A 23,530-nucleotide genomic window follows, 5' to 3' on the forward strand; every position below is an offset into this window, starting at 1 on the left:
CCATCAGTAGATATAATTGAAGCTCATCCTGATTGGTGAAAGTCCTTCTTGCTCCCCACCAATCAGAGATTACAATTTTAAATTTTCCACCAATCAGAAGATACAAGCTTCATGATTGGTAGAAGCCAAAACCAATCACAGGTTATGATTCAAATCTCTCAACCAATCAGGATCAAGATAGAAATTAAATTGGAATAATGTTAAGAGAGTTACTTCAAAGGAATCTTTATGTAACAATATTTAATTATAAAAGAGAATTATTTTAAATATATAAGATTTCATATCGACTTTCAAGATATTGAGAATGGATATCTTACAAAATCTCTGGAGCTAGATGGACCAATACAGGGTGTAGATATTTCAAAAGCTTATATTCAAGTAGGAACACACAGTCAGTTGTTTCTTTTTGACAGACTCTGTAAGGCACAGAAGTCTAATGTAAGTGGCAAAGACCTTTCTGAAAAGAAACGGTAAACTTTCGACTACTCTTTGCCAAACGGCACAACGAGAAAAGTTAAGGATCTGACAGTTTTAAAACGTGTAACAAAGTATAAATTGCAAAATAGATTGAATTTGTTGCAAAAAATTATTGCAAAAAAAGATAAAATACAGAAATTCTTAAAACAACCCTGAAGAAAAGGCAATCGAAACTTGACGTTTTTCGTAACGCGTTTAGACGTAATCAAGATATAATTTTGACAAAAGTCAGATATAAAAAATCTTTGTCTGAATCAGACCCATAAAATAAAAGGAAAGAAAAAGGCCACATTAATTCACATGATGTATAATAACTGTTCACATAAAATGAGGAAATCCTACGCAATAATGTGACTAACGTCTCGTAATACAATTCTAAGGGAGACGTCCCTAAAAGTTGTCTGCAAAGTCTAGGGATAAATCCCTAAGTAAAGGCTGCCAGCAGAATTAACACAGAGGAGGACTAGGGACAAATGAAGGGAACTGCCTGAAGTCTAGGGAAATTTAATAGTGAATCACGAATGGCTGTTGATAATGAAGAATAGAGAATTGAAGGGATAGAGGAATTCCTTCTTCAATTTAATAAAAGATATTTAGACATAAAAGATATAGACTTGAAAATGAATATTAAAATGTACATTTCAAATATATAGAATTAATCTTAGCAGAAAGGTACGTAAGGTATCGGACAATTCTCCGAGTGAATCTAGAAATGTGACGGCAACTGTGAAGCCTAAAAAGTAGGTGCTTTAACTAGCGAAGCCTTTGGGGAGGCTTTCAAAGCTTACAATTCCAGCGGAAGCTTTAAAGCCCTAAACCAAGCAGTTCCCCACACTTAAGACAGGTCCTCTCAAATCAGCTGACATCTAAAAAAAAATTTCGTCAGCCTCCGTCAACGCCGGAGGCTGACGGTCCAATACTTTCTGGATCAAAATTCACCAAAAATTATAAAAACTTAAACTTGTAATCACAAAACATCTTTTTACAAGAAGAAGAAGATACAGTTCTTTGTAATACAAAAGACTCGTACACAAACCGCTCCTCTTCTTCTTTTGACAAATAACATTGAAATGAGAAAAGAAAAAGAGACATAATAAGGAAGAGAAGTTGAAAGGGGCTTCTCTCGTCGGAAGAGGAACGTCTCCTCTCCTTCGGAAAGGAGAAACGGAGTCGCTGAAGTAGAATGACTGATGGAATAATCTCGGCTTCGATCGTCGATAAACTTAATCAAAAAATGCTTTTGGAAAACGGTTGATTATCAAAGAGATCTTTGCAATGGAAGAGTTAATCTCTCGGAACTTTATCATAGAGTTTGAACAGGTTTTGGCAAAGTATTTCAGAATAAATCAAACTATAAAAAGGTGCTGAAATGATTTGAATTAATGATTGGCTTCCAAAAAATAAGGAAGAAATTATAGAAGCGTTGAAATGCTTCCGACATCAAATGGAAGAATCGGAAGAAGACTTCCGAAAGCTTCTAAAAAATAAGCCACAAAACGGACTGAAGAATGGCGAGGTTTTGCGGATCGAAAAGGAGCTGGAAACGGATTATTTCCATCAGCCATCCGTACAATAAACACAATTATAATGACAATGATGATAATAATAATAATAATAATATTCTCTGAATTTAAAAACAGGCAAACGATACCACTGATATTTTTCTCATTTTTCTCAGAGTCCCATAAATAAAGTGATGGTTCTCTTTTAAGAAAATGAAATACAAATTGAACCTTAAAAGTATAAAGTAATTTAAGTAAACAACTTAAAAAAGTGACATTGGTCATTTAGATCTCAAAGTGGGAGAATGTTTGAAAGAGTTGAGTGACAAAAGAAGCAAAAGTTTTAAGAACCCCTTTTGAATCGAGTCAAATTTACACCGAATATTACATTATTTTCTCTTGAGAGAAGGAAAAAGATGAAAAGAAAATGACAAAGATTAATAAAGAGACAAAAAATACATCATCATCTTCCCTAAGATGTTTTGCTTCTAAAGATAAAGAAAAGTTTTACATCGTAATAAAATGAAAATTTTTTTCTTAAGACAATATTATAAGTAAAGAAAATCATCTTGTGGATTAAAACCACAATTGAAGACTGTCCACACTTCTAAAGTATAAGTGAATATAAGTATAATCTCCAAGGAGGTCAAACCTTCACACTTCTAAAGTATAAGTAAAGTGGAAACACAAAAAGATCAGAAGATGAAACTTTATAAGAAAGGAATTGCATCGAACTGGATGGTCTGAGCGAGACCGTGTCTCTCTGGCCTGATTGAATCCTCGGGTCTCAAGTGCCCCTGGCATGTTGGAGGTCTGGTCTGGTCTGAGATTAGGATATTAATTGAACTCTAGAGTTAGGCTATTAATTCAAGACAGTAGTTTCCCACCGGTCACCAAATAACATTTAAGTCGCTGGCTCCGATTTTCACATTTTTATTCATAAAATCCTTTATTTTCCCTGTAGGATGATAAAACTTACAGAGGATATGCCTTATTAGAGTGCTAATAATGCCTGAAAATTTCATTAGCGTGTCTTGATTAGTGTATTTTTGGGAAATATTTTTTACGATTGGCACCCATACAAGGTGGAGCCTACCCTTAAGAGATTCCTTGCTCATATGAAGAATTATCCTCAATGTTTTTTAAAAGTACGAGACGTAGTTTCCGACGTTCGTGAATGTTTCAAGTTTTGAACATAAATCGTTAGATAACGTAATGAGTTACAGGTAACCTACGACCTCAATTAGGACCCTCGACAGGCCAGGTACCTTCGGAGATTCGGCGATTCAATCAGACCAGATAAAGACCAAAATGGTCTCTGAAAAAAGTCCAGATTCACTTGGCAACGTTTCTTTGCAAAACTTGTTCAGTAAAACAGCAAAGTCTTTTCTTGGGGACAAAGTACAGATAAGCAAATTGATTCTGACACTTGGTAAGTTATACAAAATTTTTTTAATCTAAAACGGGAATTGCAACCAAATCATGCGCTTGGAATTCGATTGCTTCGAGTGACGATCAATCGCTTGTAAAGATTAGAAAACTTCTATTTAAGAGTAAAAAAGTATTAACCCTTTTACCCGCAAAGGACGTACTGGTACGTTTCACAAAACTCATCCCTTTACCCCCATGGACGTACCGATGCGTCCTTGCAAAAAAACTGCTATTTACAATTTTTTTTGCATATTTTTGATAATGTTTTGAGAAACTTCAGGCATTTTCCAAGAGAATGAGACCAACCTGACCTCTCTATGATGAAAATTAAGGCTGTTAGAGCAATTTAAAAAATATATACTGCAAAATGTGCTGGGAAAAAAATAACCCCTTGGGGGTTAAGGGTTGGAAATTTCCAAATAACCTGAGGGTAAAAGGGGTTAAAAGTTTGGAAACTTTTCTGTCAATGAAATGCTTTTCAAATCATTTCTAATTTTCGATTCTAAACTTCAATGAATAATTAATAATCAAATCCAAATGAATTACAAACAAATGAAAAATTTGAGTCATTATAACGGCATGATTTGGCGACAGGGAATCTGAGTCTAAAAACTGTAAACAAAAGAGTTTGCACTTTGTCTGAGACAAGAAGAAGCCTCGCTTGACACTCTGGACCAGAAATGGCACACTGACGACACTGAAAACAATATGACACCAGATAAAACGCTTCTCTGTGGCGGAAGAGACACAGAATCAATGACCAGAGAAACGACACCGGAGGGAGAAGACGCTATCCAGGCAGATGATGTCTCTTGGGAAGAGTAAAAAATGTCAAAATGTCTCCTCATTCCTCTTGTTCCTCCTCTTTCCTCTTTAGCGTCACCCCTTAAGAGGAGTCTCTTTTGCATCGCAAGATGCAAATAAACAACAAAAATGAAAAACTTCTCACAACTGAAGCACAAAAAGTCTCTCTCCTCCTCCGAGGGATGCAGAAACAAGGGGCCCCTCCGGAGGAGACCAGGGAACTACTGGGGGGATATCGGGAGGCTGAGGGCTTTGAAAGGGCCCTTAGAAGAGTCTCCCCCCAAGTCTGGAAGGTCCTCCGCCCCCTCCTCCCATCATGGTGTGCTTCACAGCGTTTGCCTTGGCCTTGAGGGCGGCCACTCGTTCCTGGAAGTCCCTCCCTTGCATGATCTCCTTCACGTCCATCTCTCCCTTCACGCTGCGCAGCTCGCGGGCCATCTTGACGCCTGGGGGGGGGGTTAGAGAAATGAGGGCGGTTATGGGGGGGTTGGTTAGAATGGGGATAGACAATGGACGAGCAGATAATGTATGTTATGTGACCCCCGTCTCCAATGTCACCTGCGAAAACAGTGACCTGGGTGGAATCAAAACACGTTTAGAACATGTTATGAAACTAAAGTTGCCAAATGATTAAATTTAAGAAAAGAAATATAAAAAGAAGCAATTGAAGGAATTAAACAAATTATCAATTGTTATAAAGGAAAAACGGCACTAGAAAAATATGCCGTCGAGTTATTTCAGAATTGACGTTGGTGGAAACACGCAACATTAATCACAGGATAAAAATATTTGAAAGTCATTTATTATTCACTAATTTTTAACAAAAAACTGTACAACTGTCCAGAATGAGAGAGAGAGAGAGAGAGAGAGAGAGAGAGAGAGAGCACTGGACTTATATCTATATTACAGACATGGAAAATATATCTACACTCTTTGCAAAGGTTCATTCAAACAACAATAAAAAATATTCCCAAAAAACTTCAAAAGAAGAAAATGTTTCATCTTACTACAAACACAAATTTCATCTCTTCACAAGTTGAAGAGAAAACTGATCTCTTGAAAGTTAAGAGAAAATATCTCTATAATCAAGAGAAATTAAAAGTAAATAATTAAAACTACCATCGGCAAAAATCTTCTCAAATCCTGAAAGAGAAAATATAAAACTATCGAAGGTTTCCTGAAATAAATCTTACGTCAACGAGTCTGAAGTTTCCCTCAAGACTGGAGTATCGAGGAAGCCATTAGAAAGCTTCCTAATTGGACACTAATATCAAATAATAACTGAAAACTTCAGAGACTTTCTATCCTCCTTATGACATTGTCAAATATACATTTCATAAAGAAATGAGCGATAAAAGATTAATCTATTTGCAACTGGTTTAAGTAAATAGCTTTATCAAATAAATAAAAAATCATTATCAATACATCTTTTAATGTGTTTGCAAGGCAAGAAATTTTAGGGAAACACTCTTGTCTTTTATTAACTCCTTCCAAAAGTCTCCTGACCTCCCATTAAAAAAATAAAGTTCTCAATTATTCGCAAAGTCTTTTACAACTCAACGTGATTTCCGAACTTACCAGATATTAAATCGCAGATAGAATGACTCGAAAGTTTATACTTACTTGTGACAGAGACCGTCGGCGACTTTGCACTTACCGTTGGGATGTTCGCGATGACTGGGGCTCTGTCTAGACTTGACATGTCCAAATGCTGTATTATTGCGATAACAGCTATGTGAGAGAGAGAGAGAGAGAGAGAGAGAGAGAGAGAGAGAGAGAGAGAGAGAGAGAGAGAGAGAGAGAGAGAGAGAGAGAGAGAGAGATTACCTTCAAAGCCATCTGCAAAAAAAGTGTCATAACTTGAATCAAAACACATTTAAAAGTGAATACAAAAGTTACCTGTGATACTACGATAGTGGATAAGAGAGAGAGAGAGAGAGAGAGAGAGAGGAGAGAGAGAGAGAGAGAGAGAGAGAGAGAGACAGAGAGAGAGAGAGATTACCTTCAAAGCCATCTGAAAAAAAAGTGTCATAACTTGAATCGAAACACATTTAGAAGTGAATACAAAGGTTACCCGTGATACTACGATAGTGGATATGAGAGAGAGAGAGAGAGAGAGAGAGAGAGAGAGAGAGAGAGAGAGAGAGAGAGAGAGACTTACTGTCCAGAACGAGGGAATACATTCCCCCCATGTCCGCTGCTTGCGGTCCCACACCGCTACCTCCCAGGACAGGAGCCGGCCCCATTAGCCCGCTTCCGTCGTTGGGCACAGGGCCTAGGAGGCCGTTACCCGCGTTGCCTCGGTTACCCATGCCCCTGCTGTCGCTGAAGTTGGAGGGCGGGGAGCCGAAGAGGCTTCCCGGCGCGCTGTTGGGTCCTCCGAGCATTCCTGTAAACGGGGGCTTAATTATACACTGTGATAACTCTGAAACGTGGAGGCAGTTCCCTTAGACTTTTATCTATCATAAGAGTGAAATCTTTCAGGTAGTTCCCTTAGACTTTTATCTATCATAAGAGTGAAATCTTTCAGGTAGTTCCCTTAGACTTTTATCTATCATAAGAGCGAATTCTTTCAGGTAGTTCCCTTAGACTTTTATCTATCATAAGAGCGAAATCTTTCAGGTAGTTCCCTTAGACTTTTATCTATCATAAGAGCGAAATCTTTCAGGTAGTTCCCTTAGACTTTTATCTATCATAAGAGCGAAATCTTTCAGGTAGTTCCCTTAGACTTTTATCTATCATAAGAGCGAATTCTTTCAGGTAGTTCCCTTAGACTTTTATCTATCATAAGAGCGAATTCTTTCAGGTAGTTCCCTTAGACTTTTATCTATCATAAGAGCGAATTCTTTCAGGTAGTTCCCTTAGACTTTTATCTATCATAAGAGCGAAATCTTTCAGGTAGTTCCCTTAGACTTTTATCTATCATAAGAGCGAAATCTTTCAGGTAGTTCCCTTAGACTTTTATCTATCATAAGAGCGAATTCTTTCAGGTAGTTCCCTTAGACTTTTATCTATCATAAGAGCGAATTCTTTCAGGTAGTTCCCTTAGACTTTTATCTATCATAAGAGCGAAATCTTTCAGGTAGTTCCCTTAGACTTTTATCTATCATAAGAGCGAAATCTTTCAGGTAGTTCCCTTAGACTTTTATCTATCATAAGAGCGAAATCTTTCAGGTAGTTCCCTTAGACTTTTATCTATCATAAGAGCGAATTCTTTCAGGTAGTTCCCTTAGACTTTTATCTATCATAAGAGCGAATTCTTTCAGGTAGTTCCCTTAGACTTTAGCCATAACCCTTTAATGCAACTTCTGCCAATGACGTACGATTCGGAGGATCGTTCCGAATCGATCTCGTGCAAGATATTGTAATTATGGTGGCTTCTACTTTACTTTTTCCTGATAATTCTCTTTGATGTAGTTTGATTTCAGTGATAATATATTCATAGGCAATTTTTTTTAGACGTCTAATGTCTATAACCTTCAAATTATTTTTAGAAGTCTGATGTCTAAAACCTTCAAATTATCTTTAGACGTCTGATGTCTAAACCCTTCAAATTATCTTTAGACGTCTGATGTCTAAACCCTTCAAATTATCTTTAAACGTCTGATGTCTAAACCCTTCAAATTATCTTTAGACGTCTGATGTCTAAACCCTTCAAATTATCTTTAGACGTCTAATGTCTAAAACCTTCAAATTATTTTTAGAAGTCTGATGTCTAAAACCTTCAAATTATTTTTAGAAGTCTGATGTCTAAAACCTTCAAATTATCTTTAGACGTCTGATGTCTAAACCCTTCAAATTATCTTTAGACGTCTGATGTCTAAAACCTTCAAAAGTCTGACCAATTCATCTAGAGTTTTATATTTGCATTTAGGTTTGTGATGAGAGAGAGAGAGAGAGAGAGAGAGAGAGAGAGAGAGAGAGAGAGAGAGAGAGAGAGCATCCTTACCTTGCCCCATACTCATCATCCCTCCTCCGCCACTACCCCCTCCGCCCATGACTGGTCTCCGACTCACTTGAATATACTCAGTAAAGTTCTCTTCGATCAGCCGTAGCGCGTTGGAGATCGGAATGTTGCAGTGAGCTGAAAGACGAGAAATCGAGGTCACGATAAAGAGAAGACTCTGTTATTATCATTGAGCTAAGCTACAGACAAAGAGAAGACACTGTATTATTACTATTAAGCCAAGCTACAACCCTTTAGTTGGGAAAGCAGGATGCTAAAATCTGCAAGGTATCCAACAGGGAAAATAACCCAACGAGGCAAGAAAATAAATGAAATGTAAGATAAGTAATTAACTATTAACCCTTTTACCCCCAAAGGACGCACTGGTACGTTTCACAAAACTCATCCCTTTACCCCCATGGACGTACCGGTACGTCCTTGCAAAAAAATGCTATAAAAATTTTTTTCTTCATATTTTTGAAAAAATTCAGGCATTTTCCAAGAGAATGAGACCAACCTGACCTATCTATGATGAAAATTAAGGCTGTTAGAGCAATTTAAAAACTATATACTGCAAAATGTGCTGGGAAAACAATAACCCCTTGGGGGTTAAGGGTTGGAAATTTCCAAAGAGCCTGGGGGTAAAAGGGTTAACTATTAAAATATTGTAAGAACAGTAACATTAAAATAGATCTTTCACATATAAACTATAAAATATATAAAAACAGACTTATGTCACCCTGTTAAGCATGAAAACAATAGCTACAAGTTTGAACTTTTGAAGATCCACTGATTTAACTACCTCACTAGGATCATTCTACAACTTGAATAAAAATTCTAGAGTACTGTGTAGTATTGAGCCTCATGATGGAGAAGGCCTGACCATTAGAATGAACTGCATACCTAGTATTACGAACAGGGTGGAACTGTCTTTAAAGATCTGAATGTAAAGGATGATCAGAATTATGAAAAATCTTATGCATGCTTAGCACACTAACTGAATGACAGCGCTAAGATTAATATCTAGATCAGGAATGAATTTAATAGACAGTAAGTTCCTGTCTAACAAATTGAGGTGAGATTCTGGAACTGAGGACCAGACAGGAGAACAATACTCGAAAAAAAGGCAGAAAGAATTAAATCTCATGCGACATACATAAAGAACTGTTATTAATATGTCTTATCCTGACAAGTATTTACCGAAGGCCCTCAGCTTAAGAATATTCAAAGATACTAACATGATTCCAACGGATAATACACACATATACCAAGGCACTTCCCCCAATTTTGGGGGGTAGCCGACATCAATGAAACAAAACAGAAAGGGGACCTCTACTCTCTACGTTCCTCCCAGCCTAACAAGGGACTCAACCGAGTTCAGCTGGTACTGCTAGGGTGCCACAGCCCACCCTCCCACATTATCCACCACAGATGAAGCTTCATAACGCTGAATCCCCTACTGCTGCTACCTCTGCAGTCATCTAAGGCACCGGAGGAAGCAGCAGGGCCTACCGGAACTGCGTCACAATCGCTCGCCATTCATTCCTATTCCTAGCACGCTCTCTTGCCTCTCTCACATCTATCCTCCTATCACCCAGAGCTTTCTTCACACCATCCATCCACCCAAACCTTGGCCTTCCTCTAGTACTTCTCCCATCAACTCTTGCATTCATCACCTTCTTTAGCACACAGCCATTTTCCATTCTCTCAACATGGCCAAACCACCTCAACACATTCATATCCACTCTAGCTGCTAACTCATTTCTTACAACCGTTCTCACCCTCACCACTTCGTTCCTAACCCTATCTACTCGAGATACTATAATAAAGCAATGTTATATAATCTAATATAGTAAGCAAAGCGACAGTTTTAATAATCAGATATCTATTTCAAATGAACCAAGACTTATTTGTTAAGTTTAGTAGCTGGAAATCGTAAGCATGGGATTCACGATAGGATTTTCTGCACAACGAAAGCGAGAATCCTACCGAACCAGACTCCTACCTTGAAGGGGACCCTGGAGCACGTGGAGCGTGACGGAGCGCCTCAGCTCGTTCTCCTCCGTGATCATGACGGCGAAGAGGCACTTCCTCTTGATGAGGTCCATGATGATCTTCGTAGTGGAGATCCCGGGGGGCGGGAAGATCATGTCCACCTTCAGGTTCATGGCGAGAAGCTGCGACTCGACGAATTCGGCGTAGCTCCTTCGAGACGGGGAGGAGGACACAGGGAGATTTAGTTAGACTACTGGATGACTGAATAATGATACAAATAGGAGAGAGAGAGAGAGAGAGAGAGAGAGAGAGAGAGAGAGAGAGAGAGAGAGAGAGAGAGAGAGAGAGAGAGAGAGAGATTAAATTGAAATGGAAGAGAATTCAATTAGTTTCCGAGATATGGACTTTTTCAAAGGTGAAGCAAAACACCAATAATGGTTTGAATAAGAAAAAGACAATGCAAATGAGAGAGAGAGAGAGAGAGAGAGAGAGAGAGAGAGAGAGAGAGAGAAAGAGAGAGAGAGAGAGAGAGAGAGAGAGAGAAAATGTGTAACATAACAAAAAAATGAAGAGAACACGTTTCCGAGATATGGACTTTTTCAAAGATATGCAAAACATTATAATCAGTTTGAATAAGTAAAAAAATAAACAAATTACATAACGAGAGAGAGAGAGAGAGAGAGAGAGAGAGAGAGAGAGAGAGAGAGAGAGAGAGAGAGAGAATGTGTAATATAACAAAAAAAATGAAGAGAACACGTTTCCGAGATATGGACTCTTTCAAAGATATGCAAAACATCATTATCAGTTTGAATAAGTAAAAAAAAATACATAACAAGAGAGAGAGAGAGAGAGAGAGAGAGAGACACCCAATCCATTCTCACCTCTGAGCAACGCTTGCAACCACGATCTCGGCGTCGTTCGGACGTGTAGGATCCAGCATGTTCATCGACGGGTTAGGCGATAAGGACATGTTCGAGAGGTTCTGGCCGATACCCATCCCGGAGTTGCTGAAGGAAGGTGACGACATGTTCATCAGGCTGTTCAAGCCGCCGAACGAATTCCCTGAGCTGTTGGGAAGAGACGGTATTAAAGTCGGGACTTCAAATTGGACAGTCGAGGGAGAGAAATAAGAATGAACGTAGATGACACTAGAGTGGCACTCAGTAGAGCGCAGACCTCTGCCGCAGCTGCTTATTTCTCGAGCTCAAATGTATTAATCCTTTCACCCCCAAAGGACGTACTGGTACGTTTCACAAAACCAATCCCTTTACCCCCATGGACGTACCGGTACGTCCTTGCAAAAAAATGCTACAAAAATTTTTTTTTTTCATATTTTTGATAATTTTTTGAGAAAATTCAGGCATTTTCCAAGAGAATGAGACCAACCTGACCTCTCTATGACGAAAATTAAGGCTGTTAGAGCAATTTAAAAAAATATATACTGCAAAATGTGCTGGGAAAAAAATAACCCCTGGGGGTTAAGGGTTGGAAATTTCCAAAGAGCCTGGGGGTAAAAGGGTTAATTGGCGTCTATTTTCATGCACTCAAATATGAACCAAGTTCTGAAGTCTCTGTCACAACGATGTCCAAACTTATGGTTCATTACATGAATTGGACATTTTGCTTGACCATGACCTTGATCTTCCAAAAATTTAATAATTTCCAGCTTTTTACATAAGTTAATCCCTGCAAGTTTCATTATTCTACAATTAAAATTATGGCCAGGAAGCTGTTCACACACACACACACACACAAAAAGGGGCGAAAACAAAACCTCCTTCCAACTTCGTTGGCGGAGGTAACAAGTTTAAACTTCCGAGGTACCCACCTTTCAAACGGTCCCTGCATGTCCCACGGACTGATGCCGCCCCCGCCGCCGCCCCCGCCACCGAGGTTAGCGACATTGCTGCCGTTCTGTTGCTCGGACTTCACGGGTCCAATCTCTGTCGGGGAAGAGGACGTATCAGACACAGAATCCAATGATGCCTAACTGATGTTTGATGGCGAGATTATCATTATTATCTAAGCTGTCTGCTAAAGAAGGTGATGAATGCAAGAGTTGATGGGAGAAGTACAAGAGGAAGGCCAAGGTTTGGGTGGATGGATGGAGTGAAGGAAGCTCTGGGTGATAGGAGGATAGATGTGAGAGAGGCAAGAGAGCGTGCTAGAAATAGGAATGAATGGCGAGCGATTGTGACGCAGTTCCGGTAGGCCCTGCTGCTTCCTCCGGTGCCTTAGATGACCGCGGAGGTAGCAGCAGTAGGGGATTCAGCGTTATGAAGCTTCATCTGTGGTGGATAATGTGGGAGGTTGGGCTGTGGCACCCTAGCAGTACCAGCTGAACTCGGCTGAGTCCCTGGTTAGGCTGGGAGGAACGTAGAGAGTAGAGGTCCCCTTTTTGTTTTGTCTTCATTGTTGATGTCGGCTACCCCCCAAAATTGGGGGAAGTGCCTTTGGTATATGTATGTATGATCTAAGCTACGGAGGATGTAAATGAGAATATAACAGCTGGATAATTTATACAGAGATAGAGACAGGATCATAAAGCACATTGCCAGGATGACAGACAACCGAAGGACATCACGAACAACCTTCTGGACACCCCGAGGATACACAAGAAACCGAGGAAGACAAAAAACCCGCTGGCGAGATGACTTAGACCAACATAAGCAACAGTGGCACAGAATAGCTCGCGATAGGAGTCTGTGGAGAAACCTGGGGAAGGCCTACATCCTACAAAGGACTTTTGAAGGCTGAAATGATGATGATGAGACAGGACCACGTGGAGGCAATTGATAGCCCACGTCGAGGACATGGCAACAATCCTAGTTGGAAAAGCAGGATGCTATAAGCACAAGAACTCCAGCAGGAAAAAAAAATAGCCCAGTGAAGAAAGGGAGTAATGGAATGAATAAACCATATGATATTGTAACAAATAAAGAATGTAAAATAGCTTAAGATCAGTAAAAGAGTATAAACTATGAATTGACTTATGTCAGACTGTTCAACATAAAAATATTCGCTGCAAGTTTGAATTCCCAAAGTTATACTGCATTCAATAAGGCCTTCTTAATGAACAGCACTTAATTCATGCGCAAGTTGATGATGTAAAGGGGCTGGTACTTTAAACAACTTTAAAATGAACACTTTTTCTACTCTGAAAAAACTTCTAAATAATAATTACAAGTTTTCATTTTGGTTTCAAATTATTTCCCACTTATGACCAAAGAATGTAGACAGCCTATCAGGAAGACTCACCTAACTGCTGGCCGTGTAGGAAGACACTTTTGCCGACAAGGAGACAATTCTGGGCCCCCTCCTCGTCGCTGTACTGAACGAACGCGAACCCCTTCTTACCGTCTTTCTTTTTGTGTAAACTTACGCCTGGGGGAAAGACGGGAAACGGCATTAGCACGTAAAGTCGCAGAAAAATGTGCATTTTTTCAAACGGTACAAAAACCAGATCAAATAGCTCTTGGCTTACTTGTGATGATTCCGAAATTGGAGAAGAATGTCCGAAGGTCCTCCTTGGAGATGGAGTCACCGCGGATGTTTCCGACGTACACCCTCGCGCGGGCGGTCATGGGGTCCGACGTTGTGGACTCGGTGGACAGGACGAGAGGTCGGCTGAGTTGAGAAGCGAGAAAAATATGACAAATTCGGAGATAATTTGTATTTTTCCTAACCATACAAACCTTAGCTATTTACATAGGGTTTACTTTTCGGCGTAGCTGAAATGACGAGCCACTAAGTTTTTAACGAGGGTTAACTACCCCCCTGCTAGTTAGCAGGGGGTAGGGAAGGGGTAGCTCGCTACCCCTCTCCCCCCACACACCTGTGAGTTGTCTCACTTCACTTAGAGGTAGGACTTGATTTGGGAGACAGGTGTGTGGGGGGGGGGGGGGGGAGCTACCCCTTCCCTACCCCCTGCTAACTAGCGGGGGGGGGGGGGGGGGGGGGCGGGGGGATTTAGTTAACCCTCATTAAAAACTTAATGGTTCGTCATTTCACCTACGCCGAAAAGTAAACCCTATGTAAATAGCTAAGGTTTGTATTTCGGTTACGGAACAAATGTCATTAGGTACAAGAATAAAACTACGTAATATGCCAACGTCGTTTTATCATAGCAAATCTCAGACATGCTAAATCTTTTAACTTTCATATAAACTTATACAGTAATTCTCTTTAAGTAGCATCGGCATATGTCAGTTTTGATATCCTTCTTTAAATACTTGATACCAGAATAAAATTCAAGTTACGTCTTTTTATCCAACCTTACCTTAGTTTCTACATCACAAATTAATGATTACAAGCTATAATGTACAGTAGAGTACGTACTTCATATGATAGCTTAAAAATATATGTATTTTATTTTCATAAAAGAAATGAGTTAGCAGCTAGAGTGGATATGAATGTGTTGAGGTGGTTTGGCCATGTTGAGAGAATGGAAAATGGCTGTCTGCTAAAGAAGGTGATGAATGCAAGAGTTGACGGGAGAAGTACAAGAGGAAGGTCAAGGGTTGCATGGATGGATGGAGTGAAGGAAGCTCTGGGTGATAGGAGGATAGATGTGAGGGAGGCAAGAGAGCATGCTAGAAATAGGAATGAATGGCGAGCAATTGTGACGCAGTTCCGGTAGGCCCTGCTGCTTCCTCCGGTGTCTTAGATAACCGCGGAGGTAGCAGCAGTAGGGGATTCAGCATTATGAAGCTTCATCTGTGGTGGATAATGTGGGAGGGTGGGCTGTGGCACCCTAGCAGTACCAGCTGAACTCGGTTGAGTCCCTTGTTAGGCTGGGAGGAACGTAGAGAGTAGAGGTCCCCCCCTTTTTTTTTTTTTTTTTTCATTTGGTGATGTCGGCTAACCCCCAAAATTGGCGGAAGTGCCTTGGTATATGTATGTATAAGTTGTTTATTGTACTGTACTTTTTCACTGTTAATTTTAATATGAATCATTTTCATGGCTTTCTAAAATATATAACTAAGAACGATGTCTACTGCAAGTACGTTCACTGAGAAGCATTGTGATATATTTTCGGTGATAATATAGTTATTCAACTTTCAGATAAGGATTTAGTATTCTTTGCTAGTAATCCTATAGCATTTACTACGAAGACAGCTGTTAAAAGGCAGACTGAATCTACGACTAAAATCAGACAATGTCCGGTCTCTTGTAATCGGTTAAAGACATACGATATTATTAAGGTAATGTGCGAGAATCCTGTAAATATATTGTTCTCTCTCATTCTAACCACCTGATTCTCTCTGATTTTAACCATAGCGCCCTTCTCTTACCACTTGATTCTCTCCAATTCTTACTGTAAAAAATCCAAAAGAAATCACAAGTAAAAATTAACTACCGTACAGTATAAAGACAAATTAAGATCTGAAAAATAATAAAATACGCTAAGTTCTACTTCCAATAACCACAACCGATTCAACCACCCAATCGGGCCACTTCACCCGACGACACTCACTTCCTGTTTCCGACGTTGATGTCGCTCAGTCTGGGCAGGTCCTCGGTTTTGTTGCTGCTGGAGGTGACTGACCGGACCACTGGAAGAGAAAGATATTTTCACACTTGTGTTTTTGCAGAGATTCGTCACTTGATTGTCCCTTGTTTGGGGATAATTTCGTGCCTCTGTTCTCCTCTACCCTATAGAGTACTGGTTCAAATTCCAATCAGGTATAGGGCTTTATCTATCTCAATTGTTATTTAATTTCTATTTTGGATATCTTAACTTTTTCCTACTTTTTAACGTTGGTGATAAGATGTGATTTTTCAGAACACACTTCAATCTCTTGAGATTTGAAAAACTAAAATGATTTATCAACTGACTAAAAGTATTAAAGGCAAGCTCTTTGATAGCACTCCTAAAACCATAGCGTCGGATCGAAGGCAAATCGTTATCGCTAGCATACCTAAGTCGTCGAAACTAAAGGAGAAGACTAAATATGACGGACGAAAAACAATGCAGTTTTCAGAGCAGAAATAACCCATGCATACTCAAGCTATATCCGTTGATGTCCGAGTTATTGCTTTTGATAATCCAGTTACAGTATATCCTTTGATACTCACTCAAGTTATAGCTTTTGATAATCCAGTTATATCCTTTGATATTCACTCAAGTTATAGCTTTTGATACTCCAGTTAAATCCTTCAATACTCAATCAAGTTATAGCTTTTGATAATCCAGTTATATCCCTTGATACTCACTCAAGTTATAGCTTTTGATAATCCAGTTATATCCCTTGATACTCAATCAAGTTATAGCTTTTGATAATCCAGTTATATCCTTTTATACTCATTCTAGTTATAGCTTTTGATAATCCAGTTATATCCTTTGATATTCACTCAAGTTATAGCTTTTGATACTCCAGTTAAATCCTTCAATACTCAATCAAGTTATAGCTTTTGATAATCCAGTTATAGCCTTTGATACTCACTCAAGTTATAGCTTTTGATAATCCAGTTATATCCCTTGATACTCAATCAAGTTATAGCTTTTGATAATCCAGTTATATCCTTTTATACTCATTCTAGTTATAGCTTTTGATAATCCAGTTATAGCCTTTGATACTCACTCAAGTTATAGCTTTTGATAATCCAGTTATATCCCTTGATACTGACTCAAGTTATAGCTTTTGATAATCCAGTTATATCCCTTGATACTCAATCAAGTTATAGCTTTTGATAATCCAGTTATAGCCTTTGATACTCACTCAAGTTATAGCTTTTGATAATCCAGTTATATCCCTTGATACTCACTCAAGTTATAGCTTTTGATAATCCAGTTATATCCCTTGATACTGACTCAAGTTATAGCTTTTGATAATCCAGTTATATCCCTTGATACTCAATCAAGTTATAGCTTTTGATAATCCAGTTATATCCTTTTATACTCATTCTAGTTATAGCTTTTGATAATCCAATTATATCCTTTTATACTCAAGTTATAGCTTTTGATAATCCAGTTATATCCTTTGATACTCACTCAAGTTATAGCTTTTGATAATCCAGATATATCTTTCCGTACTCAATCAAATTATAGCTTTTGATAATCCAGTTATATCCTTTTATACTCACTCAAGTTAAGAGCTTTTGATAATCCAGTTATAGCCTTTGATACTCACTCAAGTTATAGCTTTTGATAATCCAGTTATATCCCTTGATACTCACTCATGTCATAGCTTTTGATATTCCAGTTATATCCCTTGATACTCACTCAAGTTATAGCTTTTGATAATCCAGATATATCTTTCCGTACTCAATCAAATTATAGCTTTTGATAATCCAGTTATATCCTTTGATACTAACTCAAGTTATAGCTTTTGATAATCCAGTTATAGCCTTTGATACTCACTCAAGTTATAGCTTTTGATAATCCAGTTACATCCTTTGATACTCACTCAAGTTATAGCTTTTGATAATCCAGTTATATCCTTTTATAGTCACTCAAGTTATACCTTTTGATAATCCAGTTAAATCCTTTGATACTCACTGAAGTTATAGCTTTTGATAATCCAGTTATATCGTTTTATACTCAATCAAGTTATAGCTTTTGATAATCCAGTTATATCCCTTGATACTCCAGTTATATCCTTTAGTACTCACTCAAGTTATAGCTTTTGATAATCCCGTTATATCCTTTGATACTCACTCAAATTATAGCCTTTAATACTCATATTTTTCCGTCTGATGCAGTTCCTGGCGCTGTTGTTGTCCCTGAACTGGACGAAGGCGTAGCGAGGCATGTTCTTGTCCTTCCGAGACTGGATCTGAACGCCTGTCGTGAGAGAGACAAAAGTACGGTCAAAGAAACGTCGGGACAACGGGCGAATGGGATAATTCTATCGATTTCAATCGAGAGAGAGAGAGAAAAAGAGCGAGTCCAACTCACCCAGCACCACCCCAAACTTCTCCATGACGTCCTGGATGTCCGTCTTGGTGATGGCGCCGTTGACGGGATCGACAAAGACCCGGGCGTCGGACGTCTTGGGGTCGTTGAAGTCGACGTTCTTTTTTCCGCCTCTGTTCCGATTTCCTTTGTTTCTGGGAAGTAAAATGAGATCTATGAGAGAGAGAGAGAGAGAGAGAGAGAGAGAGAGAGAGAGAGAAGAGAGAGTGAGAGAGAATGAATAAGGCAGTGATTGAAATAGTCTGACATATTGTTGGCAAGCTTAAATCAGTTTATATCCAGACATAAGTTTTAATCCTCTATTGTCTGTGGCTTGAGAGAGAGAGAGAGAGAGAGAGAGAGAGAGAGAGAGAGGAGAGAGAGAGAGAGAGAGAGAGAGAGAGAGAGAGAGAGAGAGAAAATAAAGCAGTGATTGTTATAGTTTGAAAATTGTTGGCAAGCTTAAATCAGTTAATATCCAGACATAAGTTTTAATCCTCTATTGTCTGTGGCTTGAGAGAGAGAGAGAGAGAGAGAGAGAGAGAGGAGAGAGAGAGAGAGAGAGAGAGAGAGAGAGAGAGAGAGAGAGAGAGAGAGAGAGAGCATAAAAGTCGTATCATGAAGCAGAACTTTATAGCTCGGACTAAAAAAAGATAGAAAGGACGAATAAGCAGGGGTACTATAAATCCTCCAGTAATGCCTAGAGTGGACCGCATGAGGAGAACTGTAGGCATTACTTCTCTAGGGGATAGACAGACATAACCACTTTCCGAACTAGATGGGCACTCGGTAGAGCGCAGACCTCCGCCGTGGCAGCTTATATCTCGACCTCGACCTTTGACCTTAACATATATTAATTGGCGAGGATTTTCACACAAATATAAACACAGTTTGAAGTCTCTGTGACAACGATGTACAAACTTATGGCTGATTAAGTGAATTGGACATTATGCTTGACCTTTGACCTTGACCTTCTAAAATTTAATCATGTCCAATATTTACATAAGTTAATCCCTGCAAGTTTCATTATTCTACGATTAAAATTGTGGCCACGAAGCTGTTCACAAACACACGCAAACAGGGGTTAAACATAACCTCCTTCCAACTTCGTTGGCGGAGGTAGTAAAGACATAGAGAACTATCGATACTTACAGCATTTTTTTCTGTTGCATTTGCTGTTGCTGTGGTTGGGAGCTCTGCTTGTTAGAGTCTCCTCCACCTTGCTTCGCCGGCTTCACCACTGCAAGAAGTGAAGAGTGTATATTAGTCATCCTTCGCCATTGATTCATAAATATACCAAGCCACTTCCCCCAATTTGGGGGGTAGCCGACATCAAACAAATTAAAAAAAAGGGGACCTTTCCTCTCTACGTTCCTCCCAGCCTAACCAGGGACTCAACCGAGTTCGGCTGGTACTGCTAGGGTGCCACAGCCCACCTTCCCCCCGTTATCCACCACAGATGGAGCTTCATAACGCGGAATCCCCTACTGCTGCTACCTCCGCTGTCATCCAAGGCGACAGGAGGAAGCAGCAGGGCCTACCAGAACTGCGACACAATCGCTCGCCATTCATTCCTATTTCTAGCAAGCTCTCTTGCCTCTCTCACATCTATCCTCCTATCACCCAGAGCTTCCTTCACTCCATCCATCGACCCAAAACTTTGGCCTTCCTCTTGTACTTCTCCCATCAACGCTTGCATTCATCGCTTTCCTTAGCAGACGATGAATATTTGCATACATTCAAAGATACAAAAACATTTAAATAAAGAAATACTGTAAAAAAAACATATTATATAATCTAATACATTAAGCAAAATGTTATTTGTGATAACCTGATGTCTATTTTATACGAAACGTGACTTTTTGTTGACTTTTGTAGATGGAAATCATAGAATTTGGATTCAGCTTTGGCCAAAATTTAATATAATTGGACTCGCAAACAATATGACTTACTAACAGATTCTTGGAACAAATTAACTTTAAGTTAAGGACGTTCTGTACAGAGACTATTGCTGGACTTGGTATCAAAAAGCTGATATAAAAATGGGTTCTCAAAATATGAGGGAAGTGGAACAGAAAACCAATACAGACATAGTCAAGAGAGTACGGCTGAAAATTAGCGGTCTCGTATGCGACTCGCATTTATAATGGCCGTATCTTGACGAGGTTTACTATGGCAAGTTCAGTTCAGTTCTCATTCAGCCGCAGACCATAAAAAAGATCTTTAGAATGGACAGTGAATCACAGAATGGATACAGCGTAGAAACAGCATCCGTAACTTCAAAAGTTCAAACTTACAGCGAACATTATCATGTTGAAGAGGCTGATATGTCTCTTTTTATAGTTAATGTATGAAATATAGCTGTGGCACCCTAGCAGTACCAGCTGAACTCGGTTGAGTCCCTTGTTAGGCTGGGAGGAATGTAGAGAGTAGAGGTCCCCTTTTTTGTTTTTGTTTCTTTTGTTGATGTCGGCTACCCCCCAAAATTGGGGGAAGTGCCTTGGTATGTGTATGTATGTATGTATGAAATATGTTTCGATGTTACTGGTTTTAAAATATCTTATTTTAATTGTTCATTATTTCTCTTCGTAGTTTATTTATTTCCTTATTTCCTTTCCTCACTGGGTTATTTTACCCTATTGGAGCCCCTTGGGCTTATAGCATCCTGCTTTTCCAACTAGGGTTGTAGCTTAGCAAGTAATAATAATACTGTTGTTAAAATATCCTATTATAATTTGTTCGTTATTTCTCATATTGTTTATTTATTTCCTTATTTCCTTTCCTCACTGGGTTATTTTACCCTGTTGGAGCCCCTTCGGCTTATAGCATCTTGCTTTTCCAACTAGAATTGTAGCTTATCTAGTAAAAATAATAATAATAAATGCAGATATCGGCAAGAGTGGACAGAAATCGCTTCATCTCTAACCCCATAAAGCAACACAAGACGAAAAGTAAGTTACTGTACGTCAAGGAGCATAAACAAACGAGCGGCCGCCCTTACTTGCGTCGACGTCGCCGATCTGGGCGTTGTCCCCGGCATTCAGGCACTCTTTGGCATCTTCGTCGTCCTCGAACTGGACAAAGGCGTTCCTCTTGTTACGCAGAACAAATATCGCTGGAAAGGAGAAAGCGAGTTACTCATTTTATAAAAACATCAGAGTATTTTAATTGTTAAATTTACCCTGTATACTAAAATGGCAAAATGTTTATAATCTACTGGTAAAAAAGATCCATTTTAATAAAATTCTTAATCAATTACTGATATAAAACAACTTTATAAAGAAAACATTATGCTATTAAGAAAACGAGATAATTTGCCATTTATCGATAAAGATATCCTTGCCTCGAAGGACTATTGTATGGCTGTACAGTACAAGATTAAAAACTACTGAAATAGATGGTGCAGGCATCGACTGAACGGAGACCTGGTGCCCTGCTGTGGCCTCGAAGAAGAAGAGGAGTAGAATAAAAATAAAAACGAGAAATTTCCTTGAAAAATCAAAGGTTATTAACCCTTTTACCCCCAAAGGACGTACTGGTACGTTTCACAAAAGCCATCCCTTTACCCCCATGGACGTACCGGTACGTCCTTGCAAAAAAATGCTATAAAAATTTTTTTTTTTCATATTTTTGATAATTATTTGAGAAACTTCAGGCATTTTCCAAGAGAATGAGACCAACCTGACCTCTCTATGACAAAAATTAAGCCTGTTAGAGCAATTTAAAAAAAGTATACTGCAAAATGTGATGGGAAAAAAATAACCCCTTGGGGGTTAAGGGTTGGAAATTTCCAAATCGCCCGGGGGTAAAAGGGTTAACCAGTTCAAACAGAGAGAAGAATCACAGTTGGTTTAAGAATTAGCAATAATTCACAGGGCTTGAATAAGAGGTAGGGGACAGTTTCGGGGGGGAATGTTAGAGAAGGTGAACAGCTTGTTTTTTGGCTATAGCAAATCTCTAGCTAAGTACCTCTAAGCCTACGGAGAAAGTTCAAAGCTGGGCTTAAGGACAGTGTGCCAGTAAGACAAATCGCAGGGTCCACTTACCGACGACTTTTCCGAACTGTGTGAAATACTCCTCGATCATTTCCTTGTCCACCGACTGGTTGAGGCCCATGACGCAGATGCGAGCGTCTATGGTGTCCGGGTCGTTGCATATGTCCCGCGCTTTCGTGCCTGTGATAACGCCGCTGGAAAGAGAGTTAGAGTATAAGCCGAGTTTGAACTTCAAGGCGTCGGCATTCATACAGTATTAATTTGATTTCTAATCTTCAGAGAATAGTTACACCATAGTGGATGGCTCAAGAGACAAAACAAGGCATGAGTCACTATCACATTCATCCGTAAACTGTAAAACATCTATACTTTCATTTCCCGGATGTTAAGGCTCGTTCAATCATACCTTCCAATTCAATTATTAATCACTTTCAAGGTACATACTATTCCCCAAGATACAGTATATATTCTCTCTCTCTCTCTCTCCCTCGATAAACACCTAAGATGCATCCAAGACTGGAAGATGCATGAGCAACTCTCTACTGGATATACGAGGTGCCTCACACTGAGGGACCTGGGGGAACCCAAACATAGAATAAGGCAATAAGGTAAGGTAAGGCTCTCCTTCAATCAATCAATCAATCAATCAATCAATTCATAATCTTTCCCTTCACCAAACACCCTCACATCCCTTTACTATAGTTACCGCCGTAAACGTCTATACAGTCAGACATTTGACGGATATAATCAAACTCCTCCTCGTCCTCACCTCTCTCTGCTTCTGACCGGTGAACGACTCCTACTCCGACTGCCCTGGCTCCCAATCTCGTCCTCCTCGTTGTACATGTCCTCGTTCTCATTCTCGTCGTCCCAGTTGCGCGGCATCTTTCCTTACGTCGTAAGCGAGGAATCAAGCTGGAAGGGAGGAATGAAATCACTTTGAAATATGAAGGCAGAGCTGGAAGGGAGAAATGAAATCGCTTTTGATATATATGTGAGCTGACTGATTGATTACTTTCAAAGTGTTGTTATCTTAGCTCGAATTAGAGGGGCACTCGGTAGAGCTCATACCTCCGCCACGGCAGCTTATTTCTTAACCTTGACCCCTGACCTTAACGTGTATTAATTTACGTGGATTTTCATGCACTCAAATATGAACCAAGTTTGAAGACTGTGACGTCGATGTCCAAACTTATGCCTGATAATAAGAACTGGACATTTTCCTTGGCCTTTGACCTTGACATTCCAAAATTTAATCATTTCCATCTTTTTAAAAAACAGCTAATCCCCGCAAGTTTCATTACTCTACGGATAAAACTGTGGCCAGGAAGCTGTTCACAAACAAACACACAAACAGGGGGTAAAACATAACCTCCTTCCAACTTTGTTGGCAAAGATAGGGATGCAGTTTCCTTACTTATGGGTCGATTATTCTCTCTTATCAAATATTGCCGAGCCGACACTCGTTATGTCCAACCTAAGC

The 23,530-nt window shown here is 39.4% G+C and overlaps 1 protein-coding gene across 1 annotated transcript; it reads right to left on the reverse strand.

Moving 5' to 3' along the window:
- Positions 1-768: 768 nt before the first annotated feature.
- On the reverse strand, positions 769-22,958 carry LOC137633659 (uncharacterized). The gene is made up of 15 exons (XM_068365906.1): positions 22,817-22,958; positions 22,099-22,241; positions 21,054-21,167; positions 19,205-19,292; positions 18,056-18,207; positions 17,816-17,941; positions 15,632-15,710; positions 13,640-13,782; positions 13,414-13,539; positions 11,984-12,098; positions 11,037-11,222; positions 10,166-10,365; positions 8,164-8,298; positions 6,376-6,603; positions 769-4,660 (listed from the first exon to the last, which is right to left on the reverse strand). Exons 1-15 carry the CDS (start codon positions 22,930-22,932, stop codon positions 4,479-4,481), a joined length of 2,133 nt encoding a protein of 710 aa, XP_068222007.1. The 5' UTR covers positions 22,933-22,958; the 3' UTR covers positions 769-4,478.
- Between the last annotated feature and the right edge of the window lie 572 nt (positions 22,959-23,530).

Source organism: Palaemon carinicauda, chromosome 43 (genome assembly GCF_036898095.1).
Source record: "Palaemon carinicauda isolate YSFRI2023 chromosome 43, ASM3689809v2, whole genome shotgun sequence".
In the NCBI taxonomy this organism is placed as follows: Eukaryota; Metazoa; Arthropoda; class Malacostraca; order Decapoda; family Palaemonidae; genus Palaemon; species Palaemon carinicauda.

Excerpts from the sequence above, each read along its gene's own strand:
- LOC137633659 (XM_068365906.1), bottom strand. The coding sequence starts at position 22,932 with ATGCCGCGCAACTGGGACGACGAGAATGAGAACGAGGACATGTACAAC. Across the intron at positions 12,099-13,413 it reads CCTACACGGCCAGCAGTTAG|AGATTGGACCCGTGAAGTCC; the intron begins GTGAGTCTTCCT and ends CTTCCCCGACAG. Across the intron at positions 11,223-11,983 it reads ATGCAGGGACCGTTTGAAAG|CTCAGGGAATTCGTTCGGCG; the intron begins GTGGGTACCTCG and ends TCTTCCCAACAG.